The sequence below is a fragment of the Sciurus vulgaris genome, assembly GCF_902686455.1.
Source record: "Sciurus vulgaris genome assembly, chromosome: 3".
Classification (NCBI taxonomy): Eukaryota; Metazoa; Chordata; class Mammalia; order Rodentia; family Sciuridae; genus Sciurus; species Sciurus vulgaris.
In genome coordinates, this window is record NC_136463.1 from 74,400,113 (window position 1) to 74,425,040 (window position 24,928).

General features: G+C 52.2%; 1 protein-coding gene across 19 annotated transcripts in view; it reads left to right on the forward strand.

Annotated features, from left to right (window-relative positions):
* BIN1 (bridging integrator 1) overlaps positions 1–24,928 on the forward strand; it is a 68,083-nt gene that overhangs the window by 18,628 nt on the left and 24,527 nt on the right. For 10 of the 19 annotated variants that reach the window (XM_079134135.1, XM_079134124.1, XM_079134136.1 and 7 more), the window contains exons 2-9: positions 9,902–9,982; positions 16,919–16,973; positions 17,075–17,169; positions 17,603–17,698; positions 18,696–18,803; positions 19,474–19,566; positions 23,198–23,283; positions 23,477–23,552. In XM_079134135.1, coding sequence (XP_078990261.1) covers positions 9,902–9,982; positions 16,919–16,973; positions 17,075–17,169; positions 17,603–17,698; positions 18,696–18,803; positions 19,474–19,566; positions 23,198–23,283; positions 23,477–23,552 — 690 coding nt within the window. The remainder of the gene's footprint in view (positions 1–9,901; positions 9,983–16,918; positions 16,974–17,074; positions 17,170–17,602; positions 17,699–18,695; positions 18,804–19,473; positions 19,567–23,197; positions 23,284–23,476; positions 23,553–24,928) is intronic. The other 9 variants (XM_079134137.1, XM_079134140.1, XM_079134127.1 and 6 more) reach the window with 1 other exon arrangement.

Consider the following 24,928-nt stretch of genomic DNA (forward strand, 5'->3'; position numbering starts at 1 on the left):
GAATCTGATGGGGAGGGGTTCCCTGTGGAACATTTTTCCACACCCCTGTGGGAAAGGCAGTGAGATGATGACCTGTCCTGAAGCCAGCTCCTCCTGCCACTACCTCCCAGTCAGTGTGGGGAAATAGGTCCCTAGGGTGGAGACCCAGAGAGACGCAGGGGAGAAAACTGAGGCCAGGGCATAGGTCCATCTCTTGGGGCAGTTTGAGTGTGTATTGGTGTGGGGGAGGGGAGTAGCCTCAGGAGGAAGGACCCTCCATTCCTCACTGGGAGGTGCTCAGCCCTTCCCAGGCCAGAGACTAACTTGGGCTTAATGTTGATTTCCCTTCCTCCAGTTCTTTCTCCAGCTGTCTTGCCTCATTTGGGGTTTTCTTCCCCTGGTCCCACCCTCTGCCTCCTGCTGGGCTCCATGTCTTCCTCGTGGTTCCTGCTGTGCCTCCAGAGGCTACTGGAGGTTGTGGGCAGGGACCTCTGCCCTGGAGGGGGTGTGCGCATGTGTGTGAGCATCATCTCACATCTGGGGGAGCTTGCACTGCATGGGGGTCTGAAGGCTGAAGTGCATTGCCTCCTGGGGATGGAACATTGTCCTTGACACTTGTCTAAGACCAGCGTCTCAGTGCTTCTCTTTCTTAAAAAAGTTATTGTACCTTTGGAAGGTAGAAGGCGAAGTCAGATGCATGGCCAGCCCTGTGCTGCAGAAGCCTAAGTTTTTGTTTTTTTTTTTTAAATCACCTGAGGTCTCTGATCTAGATTTGATATCTGGCACGAGCTACTAGTGGCCCTGGGCCCTGCTTCTGGGGCTTCATTTCCCTGTTGTGACCACAACTGCAGGGTTAAGGGGCCCCACAGCCTGCAGCTTTCCCACAGTGGTTGTGCCCTCATCCTATTCCCTCCTTCCTTGGTCGCCCTCTCAACTTGGGCCTAAACTTCAGACCTAAACCTTCACCATTCCCAGCCTCTGGGCAGAGTGTTGCCATTCTGAAGGGGCAGAGCAGCTGACATCCCCCTGTGTGAGTTTCCTGAGCTTTAAGAGGAAGAGGCAGAGCTTATCTGGGCTAGATGAGACATGGAAGCTCTCCCATGAGCCATCCCATCGGCTGGGGGCAAGAGTGACATCAGCAAAGAGGGCCCAGTCCTGGCCAGATCACCTCAGCATCTGTTCCTGTTTCCTCCTTCACAAAGCAGGACAGCCATATGCCCACTTGCTACTGAAAGGATGGGGAAGAAGGGAGGCTCTGGCTGGAAGAGGCCCAGACTACTGTATAATGCCAAGAGTGTCCTGCAAGGCCCCTGGGCAACCCCAAGCCAAAGCTTCCCCTGGAGCTCCACTGTGCTCAGTGTCTGACTGGAGTAGCCTGGTGGCCTTGGTCTGAGCACAGTGATGGGCCCAGAGGGTGGCTGCAGGGGCCCTGGGTCTGTCTCACTTCCCACAGGAAGACAGATCTGAGCAGCATTTGCTCACGGCCACCACAAAGCCACAGATTCCTGGCTCTGCTTCTGTTTAACAGTGTGGCTGAATCCTTCAGCATCTTTGCCCTTCCTTTTCTTATCTCTAAAGTGGGGGTAACGATCTGGAGCTAAAGGCATGATGAAGACTAAATGCCTAGGAGCAAAGAGCATACCTTCCCACCAAAAGGAGAAGCAGTGAGCATACCTGGCCACTAAAGAGAGTATGGATTTCTTGAAGAATTAGCTGATTCTAGGGCTGAGACAGAGAAGGGACAGGCCGAGTCTGGAGCATCTTATAGTGCCAGAAGGAAGTACAGGAAGATTAATGGGGACATATCCAGAGGCTCCCACTGGCTACATTTGGGACATTTGAGCATCAAAAAGAATAATGATAAGAAATAGATTTATAACATATAGAGTGTAAAACAAAGACATGAGTTTGTAGTGATCCCTTTACCACCCTCCCCTCAAAGACAAGATTGAGGGAAGCTCCTCTTTAGAGAACGTTGGGGCACATGGAGGAGGCTGGGCGACAGTGGAGTTCCTTGAAAATGACAGTGCAGTGCATCTCAGACTTTGATGTGCATACTTTGCACCAGGGGGTCTTGCTAAAGTGGAAATCAATTTAGAAGATCTGAGGTGGAAGCTGAAATTCTCTATCTGTACCAGGCTCTCAGGTGATGTGATACAGCTTATCTGTGGACCCCACTTTGAGTAACAAAGTGATTGTCAATCTATGGGCAAAATGTTGTCATCTATGGGCATTCACACAGTGACAGTGATTACCTTTCTCTTGACTACTTGTCAAGAGAAAAATTACCTCTCATCTCTATAATCCCAGCAACTTGGGAGGCTGAGGCTGGAGGATCATGAGTTTGAGACCAGCCTCAGCAACTTAGCGAGGCCTAAGCAATTTAGTGAGACCCTGTCTCAAAATAAAAAAATAAAAAGGAGAGAAACAAGATGTATCCCATTTGTTTACAATAAAAATGAATAAAAAAAAATAAAAAGGAATGGGGGGTATATCAGTGGCTAAGCACCCTGAGTTCAATTCCTAGTTACCTTCCCCCCGAAAAAAGAAAAGAAAAAGAAAACTTCTAGCTCTAGAAAATCTGGCAAACACGACTCAGACCAAGTGGTCAAGTTTAGCATACCAGGTAGGGGCGATCCTGTGCTAGTGCAGTTGGAAGAGCTCAATGTCACCTCTGTAATACTCTTGCCAAAAAAAAAAAGTTCAACCTCAGCATAACTACAGGAAAATAGCCAGATGAATCCAGAGTGTGGGGCATTCTCTAAAGGGCTGGTGTGTACTTCTAAAAAGTTGTCAATATTGTAAAAAAAAGTAATAAATAGCTTCGTGGAAAATGTTCTGAATTAAAGGATCCTACAGACACGGCACTGTGTGAACTGTGCTTGGATTCCACATTGGAAAGCCAAAAAGTCATCTATACGTGAGGGACATTTTGGGGCACAAGTAGGGATATTTGAATATGGACTGTACATATAGTCCACATATGTATGTCTATATGTACATAATATTATTAAATAGATATTAAGCATATTGGGGGTGCTTGTGGCATTACAGATATTTAGAAAATATTCTTAAGATCTATGCTGAAGTATTTAGTGGTGAAGTATTTTGGGGTGAAGGGTCATGATTCTGCAGGCTACTTTAGGTTAGTTGAACAAATGTAAAAGGGACCAAAGTGTTTTTATATAGAGAGATAAAAGCAAGTGTGGACATGTGGTAGCAATTGGGTGGCAGACCTACAAGTAGGGTAGATGGCAGTATCTTGCACTATTTCAGCTTTTTTTGAGGTTTATCTTTTCAAAATAAGAAGTTTGGTGGGTGTATGAAATGTGGCAGTGAATGGTGGTTTTGAATCTCTTTTCTGACCCCTTTGCCCAGTGGAGGATTACTGAAGGCCAACCAGACCCCCCACCTGGCAGTGTGGGAGTGGGCTTAGGCCACTCCAGTGTCTGAGCAGATCACAGGGATGAGGGGGAGTCACTTGTCCCCCTGGGGAGGTGCCAGCAGCAGTCAGGAGAGAGCCTACTGCATGCTGGTAACAGGTGGGGGTTGTGTTTTGTGTTTGAGAGAAGGTCTTGGAGCAGGGGTTGGGAGCCTGAGGGGTCTGGTGACAGGGATGCCCTGCGGGACTGTCCTCTGGGAGGCCAACTCTGTCCCTGAGGATCCAAGACTCCCCTTGCTCAGCTTCACTATTGCCCCAGCTTTGTGGGCCCAGCCATGAGAGGCCCCTCAGGGCAGGAGTGGAGGGGAGGGAGAACCTGGTACCCCTTCTCTGCCCACCTCTGCCCACCCATGCAGACTCTGGTCTCATTGCAGGCTTGTCCTCTGATGTCTCTGGCATTGCCAGGCATGTCCCTCAAGGCCTCAGAGGTTGTGGTGGTGAAGGCCTGCAGCTGGTGGCCCTGCCCTGTCTTCCTGGGAGGTCCCTTGAGCATCAGAGCAGAAGGACAAGGGCCCTGTTCAATCAGCTGCAGCTCCTAGCATGACTGGGGGTGGGAGAGATTCATAAGAGAAAACCCCAGGGTGTCAAGGAGACAGCATGAAACCCAGAGGCCCTGGGCAGGTGGGCAGACCTTTGCCTTTGGCCTGATTCTGGGGATCTCCTCTCACTTTCACCTTGGAGAACTATCTCCCTCAGAGCCAAGCCCAGGGAAAACTGCTGATGTCTACGGCCTTCTGCCTGCCTTCCTGCCTGGGGAGTTTCGGTGTGAAGTTGCAAGGGCGTGAGGGCGTGCATCCTGTCACTGTGGTCCCCAACCGCAGTCTGCTGGGAGGAAGAAGTTCCGGGAAGACACCCTCCCCTGCAGGTGGGGCTCACTCTGAGATAGAGCCTTCCTGCGGCTGCAACTGGGCCGGTGCTGGGAGGAGATAATGAAGAAGGTGAAGGCCAGATATCTTTTCTGGGGTCTCAGCAATGTGGTGGTGGGTAGGAAGGATGGGAATGTGTGTGTGTGTGTGTGTGTGTGTGTGTGTGTGTGTGTGTGTGTGTGTTGTAGGGTGTGGGGAACACTGGGGGTGACCTAGGCCTCATCTCTTGCCTCCTGCTGCAAGGTGGGAAGCAGGTACCTGGGCCAGCAAAGCAAGCTTCTACCTTCTTGCCTGGAACCCTGGATCAGGGCTGACTGAGAATGTGACCTTGTCCCTCCCTCCCTCCAACTTCCCTCCTGGCCCTGGGTTTGGCTCTTCTCACTGGTCCTGGGTTCTGGAAAGTGCTTATCCTTGCCCCATACCTTTCCATTCAGGCTGTGGGTGTGTTTCCTCAAAGTGCAAGGGACCTGGCCATTCTCTGGGGTGGGGCAGAGATCAGAGCCCCCAGAAGGGGATTGCCTGGAGCCCAAAGCTCAGCCAGGGCAGGCCACACAGACTGCTCATCTGAGCAGTATCCTCCCCGCTTAACCCTTTTCCCTCCCTGGTCATGGCCATTCCTGACTGGATGACTTCAGACCATGGGTCCTGATTTGTCTGTACCCACCATCTGTCACAAGGAGGTAAGCAGGGAGTCCTTGGTGTCTTGAAGTTCATGTAGGGGTTGGGGAGATAGGAAATGGTGAGCAGCTTGTGGGGGGCTTCCCCTCCCTCTGGGTTTGGTGGCCCTGCACTGACATGTGCCCTTTGGAACTCACTCTTATGTTTGGGGCTGTTTAGAGACTTGGCACGACTCCCCATAGCAATGGGAGAGGCTGCCCCCAGAGCTCCTGTTCATGTTCTAGGCTGTGACAAGGGCCACACTGCAGGGATGGCAGGGCCTCCTCCCTTACCCAAAGCACATGGAACCCTCTTGCCAAGCCCCTGTGGGCTGGCACCAGGAAGCATTGTGCCATGGTGCATCTGGGAACCTCCCAGCACTCCCAGGGGAGAGGCTGAGCTGTGTGGATTTTGGCGGAAGGCGGTTCTGCAGCCAGCCACGCGGCAGCCTGTTGTCGGCACTTCAGCTCCACTCACGTCTGGCCTCAGGCTGAGAATGTGGTGAGAGGAAGCTTTGATATGAAGTGACACTGAGTGGCACTGATAAGGCTTCCTGAACTAAACATTGGTTCTGCTGGCCATGCCCCATGGCCTCCCTGCCTCCCCCTTCCTTCCCTCTGCTAGCTAGGTGTGTCCAGCCTGGGCCTCGTCTTCTGTCATGTGAACAAAGACTTCTCTTTGTTTATTACAAAATGAGATACCTATGGTTAAGTGTAGGGTGAATGTAAATGATGCTGGTGGTCTTGGGCTTCCCCCTGGGCCCAGGCGTAACCCTGAGAGAAAGTGTGAACAGGACTGTGCCACCTGGCCCTCCTCATCCAGCTCCTCATCCTTCAAAACCCAGCTCAGTTGTCCCATATTCCCTGAGCCTCTGCTAGACTAGGCTCATCCTGGACATTTACTAGCCTCCTTCCCCCAGTGGTCTATCTGTGAGCCGGGCATAGGAGGCACCCATTCATGGTGTGTTAAATGGGTGGGATGGATGGACCTTTCAGAGTAGAGGGTCAGGTGTGTGTGTGTGTGTGTGTGTGTGTGTGCGTGAGAGAGAGAGAGAGAGTCACCTGAGTGAAGGCAGTGGTAGGGATGGAGAGAGCAACCTTGTGTCCTTACCCCAGGATGGGGACAGATACTAATGTGACTGAGCAGTCTGGGCTGCGGCGAGGGTCCTACTCCTGGAATGTAGAACTAGAAGCTACACTGAGTGAGGTGGTGGGATTTGTCCCTGTCCTGGGACAGGCAGTGCCCCATGTTTCTTTTCCCCCTCTGGCAGCCCCACTGGAAACTCATTGAGGATGGGGCCTCATGTCCTCCTTCCTTGTCCCTAAGATTGGGTGAGTGCAGGGAGGGTTGAAGAGGGCCACTTCCCTGGGCCTTGGCTGTGCTGCATGTATGGTGTTACTCCTGTTTAAAAGTTCTGCACTTCACGGCTGAGTGCTTTCTGTCCAAAACACAGGAGGAGACTGAGGCCGAAAGATGGGTTGTTTTGTTCAAGGTCACGTGGGTGCCCTTGAAGCTCCTGGCTCAGGTGTGCCAAAAACCACTGACAGTATCTTGTGTGTCTGTCCTGTGTCTAGTCTGTACGGAAGCTGCGGACCCAGAGATGATAGGGATGCTGTCCCTGACCACAGGCTGCTCATGTGGGTCAGGGAGGGGCATGAGGTGGACACTCAGGCACATCACACAGCAAAAAGGAAAGTGGGTGCCAGGCCCACAGTGGTCCAGAGTTTTTTGGGGAAGAGAGAAGTCAGGGACAACTTCACAGAGAAATGTGAGCAAGGTTTGAAAGGATGCATAGGAGTTTACCTTGTGCATATGTAGGGTGGGGGGACGAGACCTCTGTCTAGCATCTTGGGTTGCTGTCTGTCTGGACCTGGTGTGAGGGGTGGGGATCTCAGACCCAGCTTCCAGCAGTGTGAGGCTGCCCTGTGGGCATTTTTGGGACTTGCTGTTTTTTGAGTATTGTGGGCTAGGTCCTGCCATGGGTTTTGAAACCCTGGAGGTGAGTGTGGATGGTCTCTCCATTTTGCAGATGAGACCCTTGAGCACTGATTTTTTTTGACTCATGGAGGTTTTGCTTTGGTTTTCGCCTTTTGCCCCAGGGTCAGTCCCAGCTATGCTTGCCTAGCTATGTCCCTGGGTTGTAGCACTGAGTCCTTGGTGGCTGCCCCTCTTGTCCACCCCCACCCTCCCTCCATCCTGTGGGACCTGCAGTGGCCTTGAGAGATTTGGACATTCTCTGTCATGTGTCCCATCTCTTCAGTCTCCTCTGTCTGTCCTCTACCCTGGCTACCAGAGCCCTGTGTGCTTCCCTCTGTCTCTAGGCTGGGACCCACCTCTGAGCATACCTGCTGCTCCAGCAGAGATTCCCAAGGCAGGTAGAGAGCAGGCACCTGGTGAGAGATGACCAAGAGCGCTGACCTTTCTATGCTTCCTAGGTTGGACCAGGAAGGATGTAGCAGGGCAGTGACCACCTTGCAAAGTCCCGTCAAGGGTGGTAAGGTCCTACCCTGGGCCTGAGTGAGCAAAGTTGACATTCCAGGAAGTGTGGCCCACCTGAGAGCTTTCAAAGGGAAGATGTGCCAGAGGACATGGCAGGTGGTGACCGGCTGGCCTTGGACAGCTGCTGGGTTGGCCCCCTTGCTCACAGGGCTCCCTGTCCTTCTTGCCTCTAATTTTGCCTCCCCTGCCATTATATCTTTCTTCCTTACATGAGAGCTCTGTGGTTGGAGAAAGTAGGGCCAAGGGAGGGAGGGAAGTACAAGAGGACCTGCTGGGCAGGTCCTTCTGGACAGGGCTTCCTCTCAGCCTCCTGATTGAGGTCCCATCTTTTTCTAAGTTTTTCCTCTGTTTTGGATCTCCCTGTTTGCCCTTACCCACCCACCCCACCTCTCCACTTCCTCTCCTGAACACAGCCGAGGAGGGACAGCTGTGAATGATCAGGACAGGCGGGTGGGGAGGAGGGTAGGGACTTACTTCGGATGTTTCCAGCTGAGGTAGAGCATGTGGTTGTAAGAGTGTGTGTGTGTGAATGCATGCGTATGTATGGGTGTGAGAATATGTGTGTGTGTGACCATAAGGATCAAGGCGGACCTGGCATTGCCTGTTGGGTTGTAGAGAAGGAAGCAGGGTGACTGGAGCAGGTCACACCAAACAATATGTTTGGATTGTGGGCTGACTCCAGGTGACTTCTGACTCAATCTGGCCACCTCTCTCTGCCCTCCTCCATCTGAAATGGTTACCTGCCAGCTCAGGGGTTCTCTGTGTCTCCCTGTGGTGGTCATGGCCCTTGAACCCAGGCAGTGGAGTCATGTGGGGATGTGGGGCTGCCCCAGCTCACTTGTCAGCTGCCAGGGTTGGGGTGGAGCTTCCCAGGGATGCAGTGCGAAATCAGCAAGGAGTGGGTGTCTGGTCATTCATGCTGTCTCCCTCCTGGTTTTATCCCTTTAGCAAGCCTGTCCTGAAGCTAGCCCTGATAGAGAGTGGGGAGGCTATAAGGCCCAAGGGACTGTCTTACTACCTTTATCCATCTGTGTTGCTATAACAGAAGACTCCAGACTGGATAATTTATAAAGACAATGTGTTAGTCAACTTTCTGTTACCATAACAAATACCTGAGATAATCTACTTAAAAAATAGGAAAGGTTAGTTTAGGTCATAGTTTTGGAGATTTCAAGCCGTGGTTGCTTGGCCTGTTCCTTTTGTGTCTGTGGCAAGATAGCACCTCATTGAGGTATCGCAATCTGTTCTCCTTATGGCAGCTGAGAGGCAAAGAGAGAAAACAGGAGGGGCCAGGGTTTCAATATCACTTTCAAGGACACTCCCCCAGTGACTTCCAACTAGACCCCACCTCTTAAATGTTCCACTGCCTCCCAATAGTGCCACTGGCTGGGGACCAAGCCTTTAACTCATGGGCCTTGGGGATACTATCTAAATCATAGCAGAAAAGAAATGTATTTCTTACAGTTCTGGAGGCAAGGAAGTCCGAGATCAATGGGCCACACCTGGTGAGGCCTTCTTGGCAAATCATAGATGGCAGAAGATATCACATGACAAGAGTGGGCATAAGAGGGGTCACATAGCTCTTATAGTCAGCTCTCTCTATTCACAGGTTCTGCTCCAACCAACAGTGGATTGAAAACATTTGGGGAAAAAATTTCCAGAGAGTTCCAACAAGCAAAACTTGAATTTGCCATGCACTGAGCATCATACTGAACCCACATGAATGAAGCAGTGTGTGGGCACTCCCTCCTGTAGCCTTCCATCATTCCAGACTCCGTCTCTCCAGCACTCCTTGAGCATCATCACCTCTTATCTTGTGCCTTGTTCCTCTACTGTGTAGCTAGGCCCACAGTGGTTGTGTCTGTACTGAATACATGCAGACTCTTTTTCTTGTCATTATTCCCTAAACAACACAGTATGACAACTACTTACATAGCGTTTGCATTGTATTACATTCTCTAAGTAAACTAGAGATGGTTTAAAGTCTATGGGAGAATGTGTGTAGGTTATATGCAAATACTAGGCCAATATCTATAACTGACTTGAGCATCCACAGATTTTGGTATCCTAGGAGGTCCTAGAACCAATACTCCATGGAATTAGCAATTTAATAAAACCAGACTCTCAATAGCCCATTCTCTTGATAATGACATCAGTGCATTCATGAGGTCCCACCCTCATGACTCAGTCACCTCCCATTAGGCCCCCACCTCCCCACATTGCTGCATTGAGGATTAAGTGTCCAGCACAGGAACTTCGAGGGACAGGTTTAACTCATAGCACCTGCCTTGGGGATCACAGTAGCTGGGAGACCTCCTGACCGTCTCTGTGCCTGGCCTGGGTGATATGGTCTGCAGGCCCCCATACCCTGGTCTGTGGTCTTGGCTCTTGATCATCCTTGCTTTGGCTACTCTGTTTCTCAAGGTAACACTCTTCTCTTCTCCCTCTCTCTTGGCAGGTCCTTCAGAAACTGGGGAAGGCAGATGAGACCAAGGATGAGCAGTTTGAACAGTGTGTCCAGAATTTCAACAAGCAGTTGGTAAGTGCAGTGACCCTTAGCCTTGGGGAACTCATAGGAATCGAACAGTGGCTTCCATGTGGAAAATGGCAAGGACCAGATTTGTGGAGTTAGAGAGCTTGGAGGAAGATTAGTGTGGGCTGGTGGGGTCCCCAAAGACTTCCAGAAGGAGCGGGCACTGGCACTGGCCAGGAACACTGGAAAAGAAGAGAGTCAGGGTATACTTCAGAGAGTGATGGGGGAAGGGGAAGGGGTAGGTGGGAGCAGGCAGTGGCTTGTGGCCAGACTCTGGAAGAGCTTGCATGCCAAGGCAAGTGGGAGCTACAGAAGTTTCATTCCAGGAGAGCGGCATCTGCAGGATTTAGTGTGGGGGCAGAGCAAGCAGGATTTGATTTGGGCATCTGCTGAGCATGATGGGTGCTGGGCTGAGTGGCAGACTTCAGGCTGGGTTCTGTGGATTATTGTGGATGCCTGCAAACAACCCCAGGTGGCCAGTACCATCAGTTACCTTGAGTAGATGATGAAGCAGTTGAGGTTCAGAGAAGTGGGGTGATTCACTCAAGGCCATCCAGTTTTGGAAGTGGATGCAGACCCATGCTTATTTGCTTCTAAAACCTGGAGGGGTTTCCAGGGCATCCTTACCAAGGACCATTTCAGACTAGAGGCCTATGACAGAAAAGGGTTTACTCACACTTGGCAGTGTGGGGGCAGTGGTTAGATATGAGGGAGGATGTCCCTATTGAAGGGAAAACCCTGAATATCCTGACTGGGCTGTCCCTGAAACTTCCCCCCAGAGATTTTCTAAGTCTAGAATAAACTGCTTCTGAAGTTATGTCTGAAAACAGAAAAAGGCGGGCAGTGAGATGACCCTGTCAATTCTCCTTTCCCTGGGGAAGAACAAGGTTAGCAGGAAGGGAAGGAGAGCTGGACCATGCCTTTATGGCTTCTGAAAGCCAGTCCCAAGTGAGAGACAGACAGAGATGATGGCCAGTGGAATAGGACTGGGCATGGGGAGTAAGGTCAGGATCTAAGCTCTGCTAAGAATGGGATTAGGTGGGCAGAGACTCTTGATACTCCTTGTCCATGGCTGTGGCCTTTGAAGGTTCCCATCAAAGCATCTGTAGCTGGAATGAAGCCCAGGGGAAGAGGTCTCCTTTGGAGAACCTCCACAGCTCACTGGCCGAGGGCTGGGAGCATTTGGGAGTGACAGAAAACAGTCGGGAGAGGGTTGAGAGCATGCTGGAGAGAGGTCCTGGAACATGCTGGGAGAGAGGTCCTGGAGCATGCTGGGAGAGGGCTGGGGAGCATGCTGGGAGAGGGTTCCTGGAGCATGCTGGGAGAATGCTGGGGAGAATGCTGGGGAGCATGCTGGGAGAGGGCTGGGAGCATGCTGGGAGAGGATCAGGGAGCATGCTGGGAGAGGGTTCCTGGAGCATGCTGGGAGAGGGCCAGGGAGCACTCTGGGAGAGTGCTGGGGAGCATTCCAGGAGGGGGCTGAGAGCATTCTGGAAGAGGACTAGGGAGCAGGCTAGGAGAGTCCTCAGGGCCAAGCTACCCTGGCCTGCCAGAGAGGCTGAGCCCAAGAGGTTCCCAGAGCAGTGTTGGGAGTCATCATGTCTGCTTGTTCATCAGACCAGTACAGTAATGACAGGTGTTTTAAGACCCTTATAGATCCCATAACAGGGCACAGCTACTGTGTTAGTTTCCTCATCTATAAAATAAAGACTTGAACAAGAAATCTAAAGCCTCAACTCTGATTCAGTCTTTTGGAAGCTCCGGATGTATCCACTTCTTAGCTGTTTTCCTTAGCTTTTGGGCAGCTCCAAAGTATTTAGGGATTGCTGTGAGCCATGTAGTGTTATGTGTTTTATAGGCATTTCCTTGCAACCCTTGAAATGGGCACCAGTATTCTCTTCATTTTGCAAATATAGCACTTCAGGCTCAGAGAGGTTAAGCAATTTTTTTCAAGTCTGCTGATTTGAGGACTTGGGAATTGAAATTCAGACCCTGGATCCTTGAATTTGCTCGAGTTTCTTCTCTGCAGCTGACCCCCAGTCCTGAATGCAGGTGGCTGGATTGGTGGGAAAGCTACAGCCCTTGAGAGGTTGTGGTGGAGTCTCCCCAAAGCAGGCTGGACTGTTTGGTAGAGGTGAGGAAAGCACAGATGTGGGAGCTGAGGTTCCTGTGGCCTGGCTCCCTACTCATCCCTCAGAGTGACCCCTTTTGAGTCCCTGGCCCTGGGCAAACAATCACTCACTGATCCTTGGGCAGAGGTGCTGGGCAGTGTGGCAGGCCTAAAGATAGCCAGTGCTGGTGGCTTCCTGGCTGTGGGCTTGGAGTGGTCACCTGAGCTGAGGCTTCGTCTATTGCAGGTTTGGTGGGGTGACTAACTTATCAGGGGCCAGGGGTAGTAGTGGGGGTGGGCAGTTTTGAAGTCTCATTCAAGTATTGGGGTAATGCTCCTGTGGTAGTCAGCTTTTTATTGCTCTGACCAAAATACCTGGTACGGACAATTTAGAGGAAAGATTTATCGTTCGTTCACGGTTTCAGAGTTCAGTCGTGGCTGGCTGGCTCCAATGCTTTGAGTCTAAGGTGAGGCAGAACATTATGGTGGAAGGGTGTGGTGGAGGAAAGCTGTTTAGATCATGGCAGCTGGGAAGCAGAGAGAGAAAGACAGGAAGGGGCCAGGAATAAGACATAGTCACCAAGGGTACAACCCCCGTGACCTACTTCCTTCAGCCATTCCCCACCTGCCTACAGTTTGAAGATATTATTCTGCTATATTATGTTTTCTCTGGAAACCAGAGTAGTCCATTTAGCTATTGGTGGATTAATCCACTGATAAGGTCACTCACTTCCCTAAAGCCCCACTACTGGACATTGCTGCATTGGGGACCATACCTTCAATACGTGAGCTTTTGGTGACATTCTAGATCCAAACTATAACCCCCTCCCTTGGAGGCTGTGGTACCCAGCCAGTTCTGGATTTGACTGATATATGGGGATGGCTGGGGTGTGGGGGTGAGTGTTGGGATTGGGAACGGTGTGAGTGTCACTGCTCTTGAGGGAGGAAATTCAGGGAGCTGCTGTGGGTTTGTCCTCAGCCCACCCGCAGGGCTTGGGAGACTCTGGGAAAGGCAAGATGGAGACAGGGTGGGAAGCCTGGAGACTAAGCTTTCTCCTGCCTCTTTACCTGTGTGTCCCAGTATTATTGGGTCAAGCACTAAGTGTGGACAAAGGTGGCAGGAAATTTAGTCTTCAGAGAAGCAAATCTTTCCTACCAGGGTGAAGCCTAGGAGAAGAAATTGCTCACATTGCTGTCACCTACTCTCACAATGATCCAGGTGTTTAGCCCCTCTTGGGCCTACTTGGCCCTCCCTTACTTCTGGAAACCATCCCAGGTTTTGCAGCTTGGCTAAGCTCTTCTCCTTAGGGGCCCCCTGCAGCATGCGGGATCCTAGGACTCATTGAAGTGGGGCAGGTCTGGTTTCTTCTTTGACCCGGGGCCCACCTGGTGTTCTGCTCATAGTGGGCAGCCCTGGCTATTGAGTGAAGACTGATCCCCAAGCGTTGAATACTGAGGGATGGAGCAGAGCTGGAGCCAGAGGGGTCCTTGTGGGATGGATCATCCTTGCCCTTCAGACCTTCCGGGAAGATGGGCTTGAGTCTGCAGGCCTTGGGGATGTTGCTTAAGCCCAGCCCTTTCTGGCACTGCACCAGGTCCTTACTAACTTCCATAGGCCAAGTTGGGCAGTGGCCCCAGAATCTTCTTCTTCTCCAGCTGGGCTCTGCGAAGAGTGTGATTAGAACCCCAGAAACTTCCAAAAAATTATTTCCCAGGCATCCTGTTTAGGAGGTGTAGGAAGCCATTGTACAAGTGAGCACACACAGTTCTGAATTGATCCAAGGTGCTGGCCTGGATGGGATCCAAGGTAGGGGAGGGCGTTTTTCATCTTGAGAACTGACTGTTGAGTGAGGCTTAGGGATCCAGCTGCATAGGAGAGGCAGAGCTCCCAGCAGCCCCTTGCACATCTGCATACCACGTGCTTGCTCACAGCTCAGCGTTGTCTGGGAAGCACAAGAGGCCCTGGTACAGCCTGCAGCCTGGGTGAGCGCAGCTGTCCACCCGATTGGGAACTCTTTGCTTGGGTGCAGTGTGGAGTTGGATGGGGACCAGGCTAGAGGTGTAGCTGGGTTGAGGGAGTCTTGGCAGGGAAAGAGGCTGGGTCTATGACATTATATGACACAATAGCATTGCATCATGAATACTCTTGAATCTTCATCTCACCCAACAAAGCATTTAATTGTTAGATTAGGGAGGCAGTGTCGGGAGTGGATGGATCTTTCCTCATTGGTCAGTCAGAAGTCCATCTATCCTTGCTGGAATTCTAGAGAGGTCTGAATGCTTGTGGATTGGCCTTTTGTTTCTTCATTTGATTTTTAATCAGGAGCCTCATATGTAGGTGCTCGTAGACTTATGTTTGATCAGGGTTATGTACTATATAGTTGACCTTCCTTATCTGTATGTTCTGAATTTGCAGATTCAACAGACTGCAGATTGAAAATATTTTTTTGGGAAAAAACAATAAAATATAATAACATACCTATAGAAAAACCCAGTATAAAGCAATATAGTGTAATGGTTATTTATATAACATTTTCATAATAGCTATTATGAGTGATCTAGAGATGATTTAAAGTGTACAGGATGATAGAGATGGTTTAAAGTGTACGGGACAATGTGCCTAGGTTATATGCAGATATGATGCCATTTTATATAAGGGACTTGATCATCTGTGGATTTTGGTATCTGCAAAGGGGTTCTAAGAGCCAATTCCCCATGCATTCCATGGGCAACAGAAAGAATTTTAGAGGCCTTTTGTTCTTTCTACTTCCTCTATTTTATTATATAGCTTCTTTCTTTAAAAAATATTCTTTTTAGTTGTAGATGGACACAATACCTTTATTTTACTTATTTTTATGTGGTGCTGAGGATCAAACCCAGTGCCTCACATGTGCTAGGCAAGCGCTGTACCACTGAGCCACAATCCCAGCCCCTATGTAACGTCTTATATGCTGTTCTCAGCTACTCCCGCTGCATGTTCCCATATTGCAAAAGCATTAATCGTAGTGAATAGGCAGAACTGTGGGTTCATGGGGGCCACATTGTCACCAGTTACTCACTCAGCAAATCCCCTGGCTGTGGAGGGTCTCCGTGGCTCTCCTAGTCTCTGTGTGACTCTGGGAAGGTCACTGACCCTCTCTGCCTCCTTACTTGTCAGAAGGGTACAGTGGAGTTGAGAAGATGAGGTGTACCAGCTCCTGAGGGCAGCTGGTACACAGACCTCTGTGTGCCCCAGGGAGGAAAGAGCAGGCCTGAGAGCGGTGCCAGGGTGAACCTGGGAAGGTGGGGAAGATTGCTTGCCCTCCTTGGAGACTGACCTGCATGGGCGGAGACAATCTTCAGACTGACTATTTGCAGGGTGACTGATCTCCTGGAACCATGGCTGGCTGCTGGGCTTGTATCTCCCTAACCCCTCGTTTAGGGCAAGAGGATCCAGAGCAAGGGTGTCTGTGAGGCTGGGGTGGGTGTCTGTAAGATCAGCAGAGTGCCTTTCTGTAACACAAATCAACCTTAGCCATTGCTGTTCTCCTTGTGCTGCTGCCCCACCCCCACTCCTCCTCACATGTAGTCCATCTCCTGAGACTGGTCTTCAAGGCCTCTGGAATCTAGTTCATTGGACCCACTTCCTGACCACTTCTGATGTGCCAGACTGTCATTTACCCAGCTGGCAGATGAGGAGACCCAGGCTCAGAGAGGCCCACTAACCTGGGCCTTACTGTCTGGCTCCAAAACCTGTACGTGCTTTCTTCTTCTCACACTTCTTTTGGAGCTTTCCATTTCTCACTGCTGGTGATCTTAGACTTGTTACCTGTTATTCACCCCTCTTTGTCCCGGAGTTCAGTATTCCTGGCCCCCTTTCCTTTTTTTTTTTTTTTTTGGAAGGAAGGTACCAGGATTGAACCCAGGGACACTTAACCACTAAGCCACATCCCCAGCCCTTTTTATTTTTTATTTTGAGACAGGGTCTTACTAAGTTGCTTAGGGCCTCCCTAAGTTGCTGAGGCTGGCTTGGAACTTGATATTGTCCTGCCTCAGCCTCCAGAGCCCCTGGAATTATAGGCATGTGCCATTGTGCGTGGCTTGGCCTCTGCTTTCTGTGGTATTGATGACCCAGAGGGATGTGAAGCTATTTCACCCTCTGTGCTGGCTCTGCTGTCCCAGGAGGCTCTGGGGGGCTGTTCTCAGCTCAGGAGGCTTCGCACTCTGCTCACTTTCTCTCTTCAGCCTTTTCTTTCTACATTCTCTATCCTGCATCCTCCCTTTCAGCTGGGTCAGTGTCCTTAGGGCCCTGGACACTCTGCATCCCTGCTAATGCTGTCCCTTCTGGAGTTTTCCCCTCCTTGGAGGTCCATGGCCCTCTGACCATCAGACCCCTTCTGTCCTGTCACGCTGGGCCTCCTTCCCTGGCACTGTGCTGTGGGAGCCCTCTCTTCTTGGGCACTACCTGAACTTGCACTACTATAACTGGTTGTGACACACTCCTAGCCTGGGCTCCTGTGCCTGTTGTCTGAGTTCAGCTTGGCCCTTCTGTGCCCAAATACCTGCGGCATTCTGCTGTACTCCCAGCATGTCGTGCAGTGCACAGGGACCCTGTCTTCCTGCCTTTTAAAGCGTGCAGGGTGCACAGAGTTTTCAAGGCAGGGATGACGCCAGGAGTGCAGTGTGAGCTTGTGGCCAGGGAGGCTGCAGCCGCTGTCTTCTGTGCTGGGTTCCATGCTGGCCCGCTGGGGTCTCAGCTGAGCAGCCTAGTTTATCATGTGAGAGAAGCAGGAAGGGGAGTTGAGGACAGAGTGTGCCCCCGACCCTCACCTGGTTCTTATCTCTGCCTGCAGACTGAGGGCACCCGGCTGCAAAAGGATCTCAGGACTTACCTGGCTTCAGTCAAAGGTAAGGGGAAGACAGGGCGGAGCTGGGGTGGGATGGCAGGGCCGCCTCTGCAGTGGTGATGGCTGTCAGTGGGAGGCCACGCGCTTTTCTCTGCCCCTCAGCCATGCACGAGGCCTCCAAGAAGCTAAACGAGTGTCTACAGGAGGTGTATGAGCCCGACTGGCCCGGCAGGGACGAAGCCAACAAGATTGCTGAGGTGAGCATGGGGCAGGTGACCTCAGCCCTTCCCAGAGTGCTCTTCTAGCCACAGCTCCTGTCCCCTAGCCTCTCCCTCTGGGACAAGCTGTCTTGGTTCCCCAGCATGCACATGCTGTGTGCCCTTGGGCAGGCTGTCATTCTCCTGACGCTTGTCACCCGAGGGGTGAGATAATGGATTGTGGCAGTCTCTGTATTATGGCTCATGACTCACAAAGTCTCCTTCACTGACCACATCTCCCTCTCATCCCATGAGAAGCTGCAGGGCAGGAGATGTTGCCCCTGTTTTACAGATGGGGAAACTGAAGCCCTGAGAATCCACCGGGCTTCAAGGTAGTGGGGATGGGGCTGAGCCACTGGCTCCTGGGGTGGGAAACGGGGGTGAACATGGCCCAGCTCCCTCGAGGCCAACTCTCCTGCTTTACCCATTTCAGAACAACGACCTGCTGTGGATGGACTACCACCAGAAACTGGTGGACCAGGCGCTACTGACCATGGACACGTACTTAGGGCAGTTCCCTGACATCAAGGTGTGAATCCTCTTTGTGAATCTGTCTTGCTCTGGCCTGGCATACAGTGTAAGGAGATGGAGAAGAGGGTCCAGGGGTGCCATCCAGGGCTGACTCAGGCCAGAGGCAACTTTGCTTTGTGGATGGACATTTACCTGGCTTGGCATCTCATCCCTCTGGTGCTGCTCCCTCTGTGGTCAGCCCACCACCTCCCCTACTTCCCCAAACTGGCCCTTCCTGTACTTGGGGTCTGAGGGCTGTGGGAGGAGCCCCAGGGTGTGTTACCTGTGTGTGACCAGGTTGCTGTGGAGTGACTCTGTGACTGACTGTAAGGTGTGTGGAGTGTGAGGCCAGGTGCATGTGTGCCTGGGGCACCCTGTGTTCGTGTCACGTGTGTCTGAAAGGGTGTGTATGGTGGTACATGTTGCCTGCTATCTTTGTCTTGCATGTCTGGGTGTATTTGTGCAACTGCATGTTCAATAAACCAGCTTCATCTTTCAGGCTGGGTACATGTTAAGAGCTCTCCATGTGCCAGTGTCCTGACTGACTTGAATGGGCCCTGGGGTGCTGTGTTCACGAACGCATGGGGGTCAGGAGCCTGGGAGGGCAACTGTTATGCTGGGCTTTTGATTCCTTGGTGGGTGTGGGTGTCATGGTCATGCTGTCCTGGGAGCTCCCTCAGATGCCTTAGGCTTCCCGACACTGATGGGAGTTGCCTTTGGAAGGAGGCAAGGGGCCCAGAAGTCATCTGTAAGGAACCCAGAGCTAGGCCAAGAAGGGTCTTGGCCTCCATATTGCTGGCTAGTGTTGCAAGGAAACCTTTAGAGGCAGAGGGGCAAGCTGCCTGGAGGAGGTCAGTTCCTTCTCCCTGGAGTTCCCCAGCAGGCCTCAGACAGGCTTCTGGGCCCAGGTCCTCTGACCCGGGCACTCTGGGATTGTTCTCTGGGCCCAGCCTGACTGGACATCTCAGCATGGGTGCGGGCCCTGTTCAGCCCCTCCCCCTCTGCTTGCCCCTTAGTCACGCATTGCCAAGCGGGGACGGAAGTTGGTGGACTATGACAGTGCCCGGCACCACTATGAGTCCCTTCAAACCGCCAAAAAGAAGGATGAAGTCAAAATTGCCAAGGTAAGGGCTGGAGGGTGGGTCAGGGGAGTTTCAGGGAGGCAAGAGGATGGTGGGTGACTAGTCCAAGGTCCCTGAGCTGGAGTGGGAATGGTGATGGGTCCAGAGCTGGAGAGAGGAAGGTCCTTTTGGGTGCCAGGGTCGGGGCTCACTTCTGACTCCTCCCTGCCCTCGGCAGGCCCCTCTGTCCATTCTGAGATGCTGAGGCCACTTTCCAGAATGAAAATAGACCTGGCTTGGGTTTCAGTGGAATGGTGCCACCATGCCTGGAGCAGGGTGGAATTCTGTCTTGGGATCTGATGTGACCCTGGGTTGGCCGGATCAAGCTGGTGGGCTGGTCACAGTGTTGGCCATGCTGGCCACTTGGTAAGGGGGTTGGGGATGGTGGGATCCCTCCCACCCTGGGACAGGACCCTGCTTGCTGAGCCCCTCTGCCTTGCTAACGACTCTCACGTTTTGCCTTTGCAGTTGGAGTTTACCCCCTCCTCATGCCCCCTCGGGCAGGTTCCTTTTCCTTGCTGCAGGGGCTGGCTCCCTCGCAGGGGGCTGGCTTGTCTGTCTCTGCATTTGGGGTGTGTGGGCTTGGTGTTTAATCTCTGTGTCTGTTTCTCTCTCCCCACCTCCCTCCCGTCTCTCCACTCTCCTTTGCCTTGACCTGCCTCCCCTCCCCCAGCCTGTCTCGCTGCTTGAGAAAGCCGCCCCCCAGTGGTGCCAAGGCAAACTGCAGGCTCATCTCGTAGCTCAAACTAACCTGCTCCGAAATCAGGTGACATTGGCTTCTAACCTTGCACGTGCTGGCGCCTTTCGGTCTGTCCTCCTGTTCTCTCACTGGGCACCTGTCGGTCAGCTCCCAGTGCTTCCCTGGGTGGGTGGGGGAGGGCTCAGCCCCTTTCTGGGGTTGGGACGCAGGGCTGGCCTCTGAGTTGGTGGGCTGCTGAGCTGCAGCCAGGCAGGGGACACTGAGGCAGCTCTGGTTTAGAGAATACCTAGGCCAAATGTCTGAGGTGGATAAAGGCTGAGGGGCTGTAGTCCCTTGGAGATTCTTCTTTTGTCCTATAGCTCCAGGAACCCAAGAATGCCTTTGAGTCATTTGTTGTTCCCCCAGGGCTCTGGTGGGGAGGGGAGGTGATATTAGGGCTCCTGTCCTGGCATGAGCTGTCTTTCAAATCTCACAGAACTCCAAGGTCGCCTGAATTTACCCAGGGGACATATCTTCCCAGAGAGGCACAGTCTCCTGCACTGGGTGCCAGAGCTGGTTAGTGGCACAGTTGGATCTTGCCTGACTCAAGCCCCTGGGTCCTTAACCTGGTTACTACCTGGGACTCCACTGGGGGGGCTCCTGCCACAGCTGTCCCAGGACTTGTGGGCCCCTGAGGTGACTTGAGGGAGCTTGGGGAGGGTACTCCAGTCTGACTGGGATGCTGAAACCTGGAGGTAGAGATCAGGGTCCTGAAGGGTTGGCCTTTTGGAGGTTTCATGAGGGCAAATGTTTAGCATGACAGTGTTCCTGGGGGGTTTCCTGGAGGAAGTTCTTTGTATAAAACTCCTGGGTTATCCCACCACCCTGGCAATAGACTCTTTTCAGTGTCCTGTCCTCAGAATGGACCACAGTGACTGGGACCACTGGAGACAGTGCCCTGTCAGAGATGGGCCATGTGAAACCTTGGTATTTTTCAGGTCAGTGTAGATGAAGCCTGGACAAGATTCCAGAACCCTTCACATGTGTGTGGCGTGTGTGTGTGTGTGTGTGTGTGTGTGTGTGTGTGTGTGTGTGTGTTGTGGAGGCAGGTGACAGGCTTGACCTAGGAGGTTGGGTTTCTCTCTGGGCAACTGCCCTATTTTTCCTGGGCCGCATCCTGATTTCATCATCTTCAACCCACATATATTGGGTGCCTAAGACGTGGGAAGCTGTGGCTTAGTGTGGCTCTCTGCCCAATTTCTTACCTGACCTGCTGCCTGATTTCTTTCAGGCCAAAACTGGGGACTGACTTTGGAGGCCCTGGGTGTTGTTAGCCTCATTCTGAGGTTGGGGTCAGGTTGACCCTCATTCTCTAGGGCCTGTGGAGATGGCTGGGGCCTTTAAAAGACCAGTCTATCAGCTTCAGGAGGGAGAGGAGAGAGGAGGAGGATTGGGGTTACTGAGCCAGAGCCAGGGTTTCTGCATACTTTTCGGTGAAACTGTTTTATTGTGTGGTTGAAGCCCCTAGGAGGCTGTGGGGCCTGGGGTGAGAGCCTGCCTGCTGCATTTGGGCTCCTGGGTGGGTGTGGTTGAGGATACTGCGAGGAGGGGGAAAAAGGCCCGTGATCCCATCTTTGGGTGCTGGGCTGCAGATGTTCTTCTTGGCCAAACTGGCTTTCCCACTTGCATCCACTCCTGCTCTTCTTTTTGTTTTCACCCAGCACTGGGGATTTAACCCAGAGGTGCTCTAACACTGAGCCACATCCCAACCCTTTTTTATTTTCTATTTTTAGACAGGGCCTCCCGATGTTGCCTAGGCTGGCCTCAAGCTTGCCATCTTCTTGCCTTAGCTTCCCAGGTGACTGAGATTACAGGGTGTGCTACAGTACCCATCATAGATCCCATTTTTATTTGAGCACATCTTAACTTCTTCTGTGCCTCTCTGGAAGTTGGAAATCCTTTGAATTTGGTCACATTACCTGGGGACTGCTGGCTGGCCATGAGTGGGAACTTGGGGCCTATTGCTGCCCAACTGGTGAACTTGGCTTTGGGGAGACAGCACATCCTCTTGCACCTGTGCTCTTGGGAGCTGACCAGTTCCACTCCTGAGCTGGCTCTGAGGTGTTTTCTATACTTGCCACAGTCTTCTGAGACCTGCCTGCCAGACTTGGTGCTGATCTTGGGTCTGTTTCTGACCCATCAGCATATAGGGGAGCTACAGGGGCTGGAAGGCCTCCCCCAGCATGGACAGTTTCCCTCCAACTCTCTGCCACCCCCAAATGCTTCTTATGAGCCAGACTATAAGGAATGTGACCCAAAGGGATTAAAAGGCCCTGACTTCTGGTGTTTCTATAATGGACCTGTCCTATTCTTTGCAGTGTGGCTGGGACCTGTGAACAGGGCCTGGTGCTAGAGGGCCACCAGTCTGATGCATTACAAGAGATGGGTGCATGTTTAGATGAACATTTTCCCTGCTTCTATTACACCTCTCAATTTTATAAATTAGATTTTAAATGGTCAGATAAGGAGTCCATGCTCACTCTGGCAAGTATCTGGAGGTATAGACACCCTGGGGGTCCCTCCTCTAGTCCCACCCCATCACCCAACGGCTCTAGCTTGGGTACGTGGGCATAGGGGGTCAGTAGGGCTGGTCCTGGTGCCTGAAGCTGGGTGGAACAACTGGCTGGGCTTGGGGAAATCGCATGCATTTGGCAAAGTGGTGTTCAGACAGCTGGTTGCCTTTGTCAGAAGGCGGCCCCAGCCCCAGCCTCAGCCTGAGAATGCGAGGTTGCTGGCGGAGGTTTCCCCTGGGTGGAGCCCGCTACGTTCCTGGGCTGTGACTCAGACCCTGAATCTGAGTCACCCCCCTGAGTCACTGGTCCCAGTAGTGTCTCCAGAAGTAAGCTAGCAGAGCCCCTTCCCCAGTCCTGGTCCTTCTCTGGCTGGATGGTGGAATCTTAGCGCCACCCGCTGGTGATGTCAGCAACCTGGGAGGCCCTGTAAGGGGAGTGGGCACTGGCACCTGCCAGCAGCCTAGCTCCCTTCTCCACAGTCACCACCTCCCTCTGCCACTCCCAGAGGTGCCTGAGCAGCTGCCCCTGACCTCTGGTTAGGACGGATCACAGAAGAGAGAGGGGTTGGTGGTAAAGACTGTCTCAGGGAGTAAAGTGAGGCTGGTGGAGGCTGAGCCAGAGTTGGCCCTGAGGAAGTGGAAAGGAGCACTCAGGAGGGTCAGCTAGAGCAGCAGCCCAGAGAGCCGAGTGTCAGGGCTGCCCCTTAGCCCAAGTGGTGCTCACCTGGAGGTGGGCGGGATCCCCACTTGGCTGGGTCTGAGGTCTGCCTCTGCGCCCCTCTCCTGTAGCTCTCCAGGCCCTTTGTCTCCAGCTTTCTTGTGTACTTCCTCCCGGCCCCTCTGGCCTTCAGGGCGGTCTCCCTTTTGTGTGGCTGCTCGCCCGTCCACTTCCTAGAACAGCCCTTGCAGCCTGGACCTGGTTGCAAGAGCCCTGAAGGGCTGTGCTAAAAGCCCCTGGATGGGTGTCGGCATCCAGTCCAGCCTCTCTTGCTCAGAGCCCTGGTCCCTGCACAGCGGCAGGAAGTGGCAGTGAGGCAGGCAGGCCTTGGTGCGGGCTGGGGGCGGGGCGGAGTGGCCTGACCTGGGCTGGCAGGGGCTGGCTGGGACAGAGGCCCGGAGAGAGGAACAACTTGCCCTGCCCTTCAGGCGGAGGAGGAGCTCATCAAGGCCCAGAAGGTGTTTGAGGAGATGAATGTGGACCTTCAGGAGGAGCTCCCATCCCTGTGGAACAGGTGAGGTCAGGAGGGGTCCCTGGTGCCTGCCTGGAATGCCCAGCCTGCCAGACCATCTGAGGTGGCCCCTGCCCTCTCAGGGTCTGTCTCTGATGAGGGTGCGTGTGTTCACATGTGGGTGATGTGGTTTTCGAGTCGACCACGTGGGTCCTTCCTGACTGTCTGCTCACCTCCGTCTTCTTACTTCCACCAGCCGTGTAGGTTTCTATGTCAACACCTTTCAGAGCATCGCGGGCCTGGAGGAGAACTTTCACAAGGAGATGAGCAAGGTAGGCCCTAGGGACCCCCTGGTGGCCTCAGGGCCTCTGGACCATGCTTTCTCCTGGTCTGACCATAGTGTTCACAGCCATGGATGGGGCCATCCGAGCTCCCCTTGCCCGCTGTGCTTGGGTGCTAGCGACACAGTACCCACTCTGGGTTGTGGGCAGGATCTGACTAGTGCCTGTCTTCAAGGGACTCCTTCTACTGGACAGGCTACCAGACCTGGCTATCTGACCCCAGATCCAGCCCTGGCCCTTCCCCACACCCAGACAGATTCTTGCCTGGACAGAGAGGCTGGGGAACATGGACCAGCAACCCTCAAACTGTAAACGTGTTCTCAGGCTACAGTGGCTTATGGAGCTCAGTGTTAGGAGAGGATGATGGTTTCCTAATTTGTGGGGAAAGAATCGAGAATTGAAATAGGCCTGCTTCATCTGCCAGATGTGAGAAGAGATCTCACCAGCTGATATTCCTACATTGTATTATTTTCATTTTAGCTTACTGGCAGTTGTAGGCGAAGCTATTTAACTTTGCACTTGGAAAAGCCCAGTGTTGGCAGCTTCCCTGCCCCATGCAGTGGGTGGGTCTGACTTTGTCTCTTGGGTCCAAAGGAATGAAGTCATGATGGTGGATTACAAGTCCAGGACCAGAGAAGGAAAGGCCAGCTTGGGACCTTCCTGACTTATAACCCTCAGTAGGGCTTCCTGCTTTTTAGGGTCTCTCCTTCATTCCTATTTTTCCTTCTTTCCTTCAAAGATTTATGAAAAGTTTAGAAAACAGAGAGAGAGGTGTTTTGGGGAACAAAATATCTCTATCTAAAGTTAGTCCATGGAAATATATACCCCATGGCAGAATTGTGTATAAGTAGGAGAAAAATTCAGCTCTGAGCTTCCTAGTGGCCAAAACAAAAAGGGAAATATTTTCAGTAATGAGAACCACAAGGTGCAGGGGGATACACTACCTTTCTTGCCATGTTATGATAAAATTTCTGGCAGTTATTGCTGATCAGAAAGTATCTTGGCAAAATGACCTTAACATTTAGGATAAACAGTGATGGGAAAAATAAAAAACAGAAAATAAAAGTTAAAACAGTGCAAACTTTATGTAGAATTTTGGGGCATCCTTATAATTAGTAAGAAGAGAAAATATGATCCCTACAGACAATAACTGTTAGTAACAAGCCCATTCCCCCCTTTTCCCTTTTCCCCTTGTTTTTTTTTTTGGGTTTGGTGTTTGCATTCCCTGTTCTTATTGATAGGGACAGGGGACCTTGTTCCTGACAGGGGCAGGAGTTGGGAGAGGGGGAAGAGAGGTGGTATGGGGAAGGTGTGGTTGTATATTGACCTTGGAGACCCCACCTGCTCACTGTCTCCCCCACCGCCGC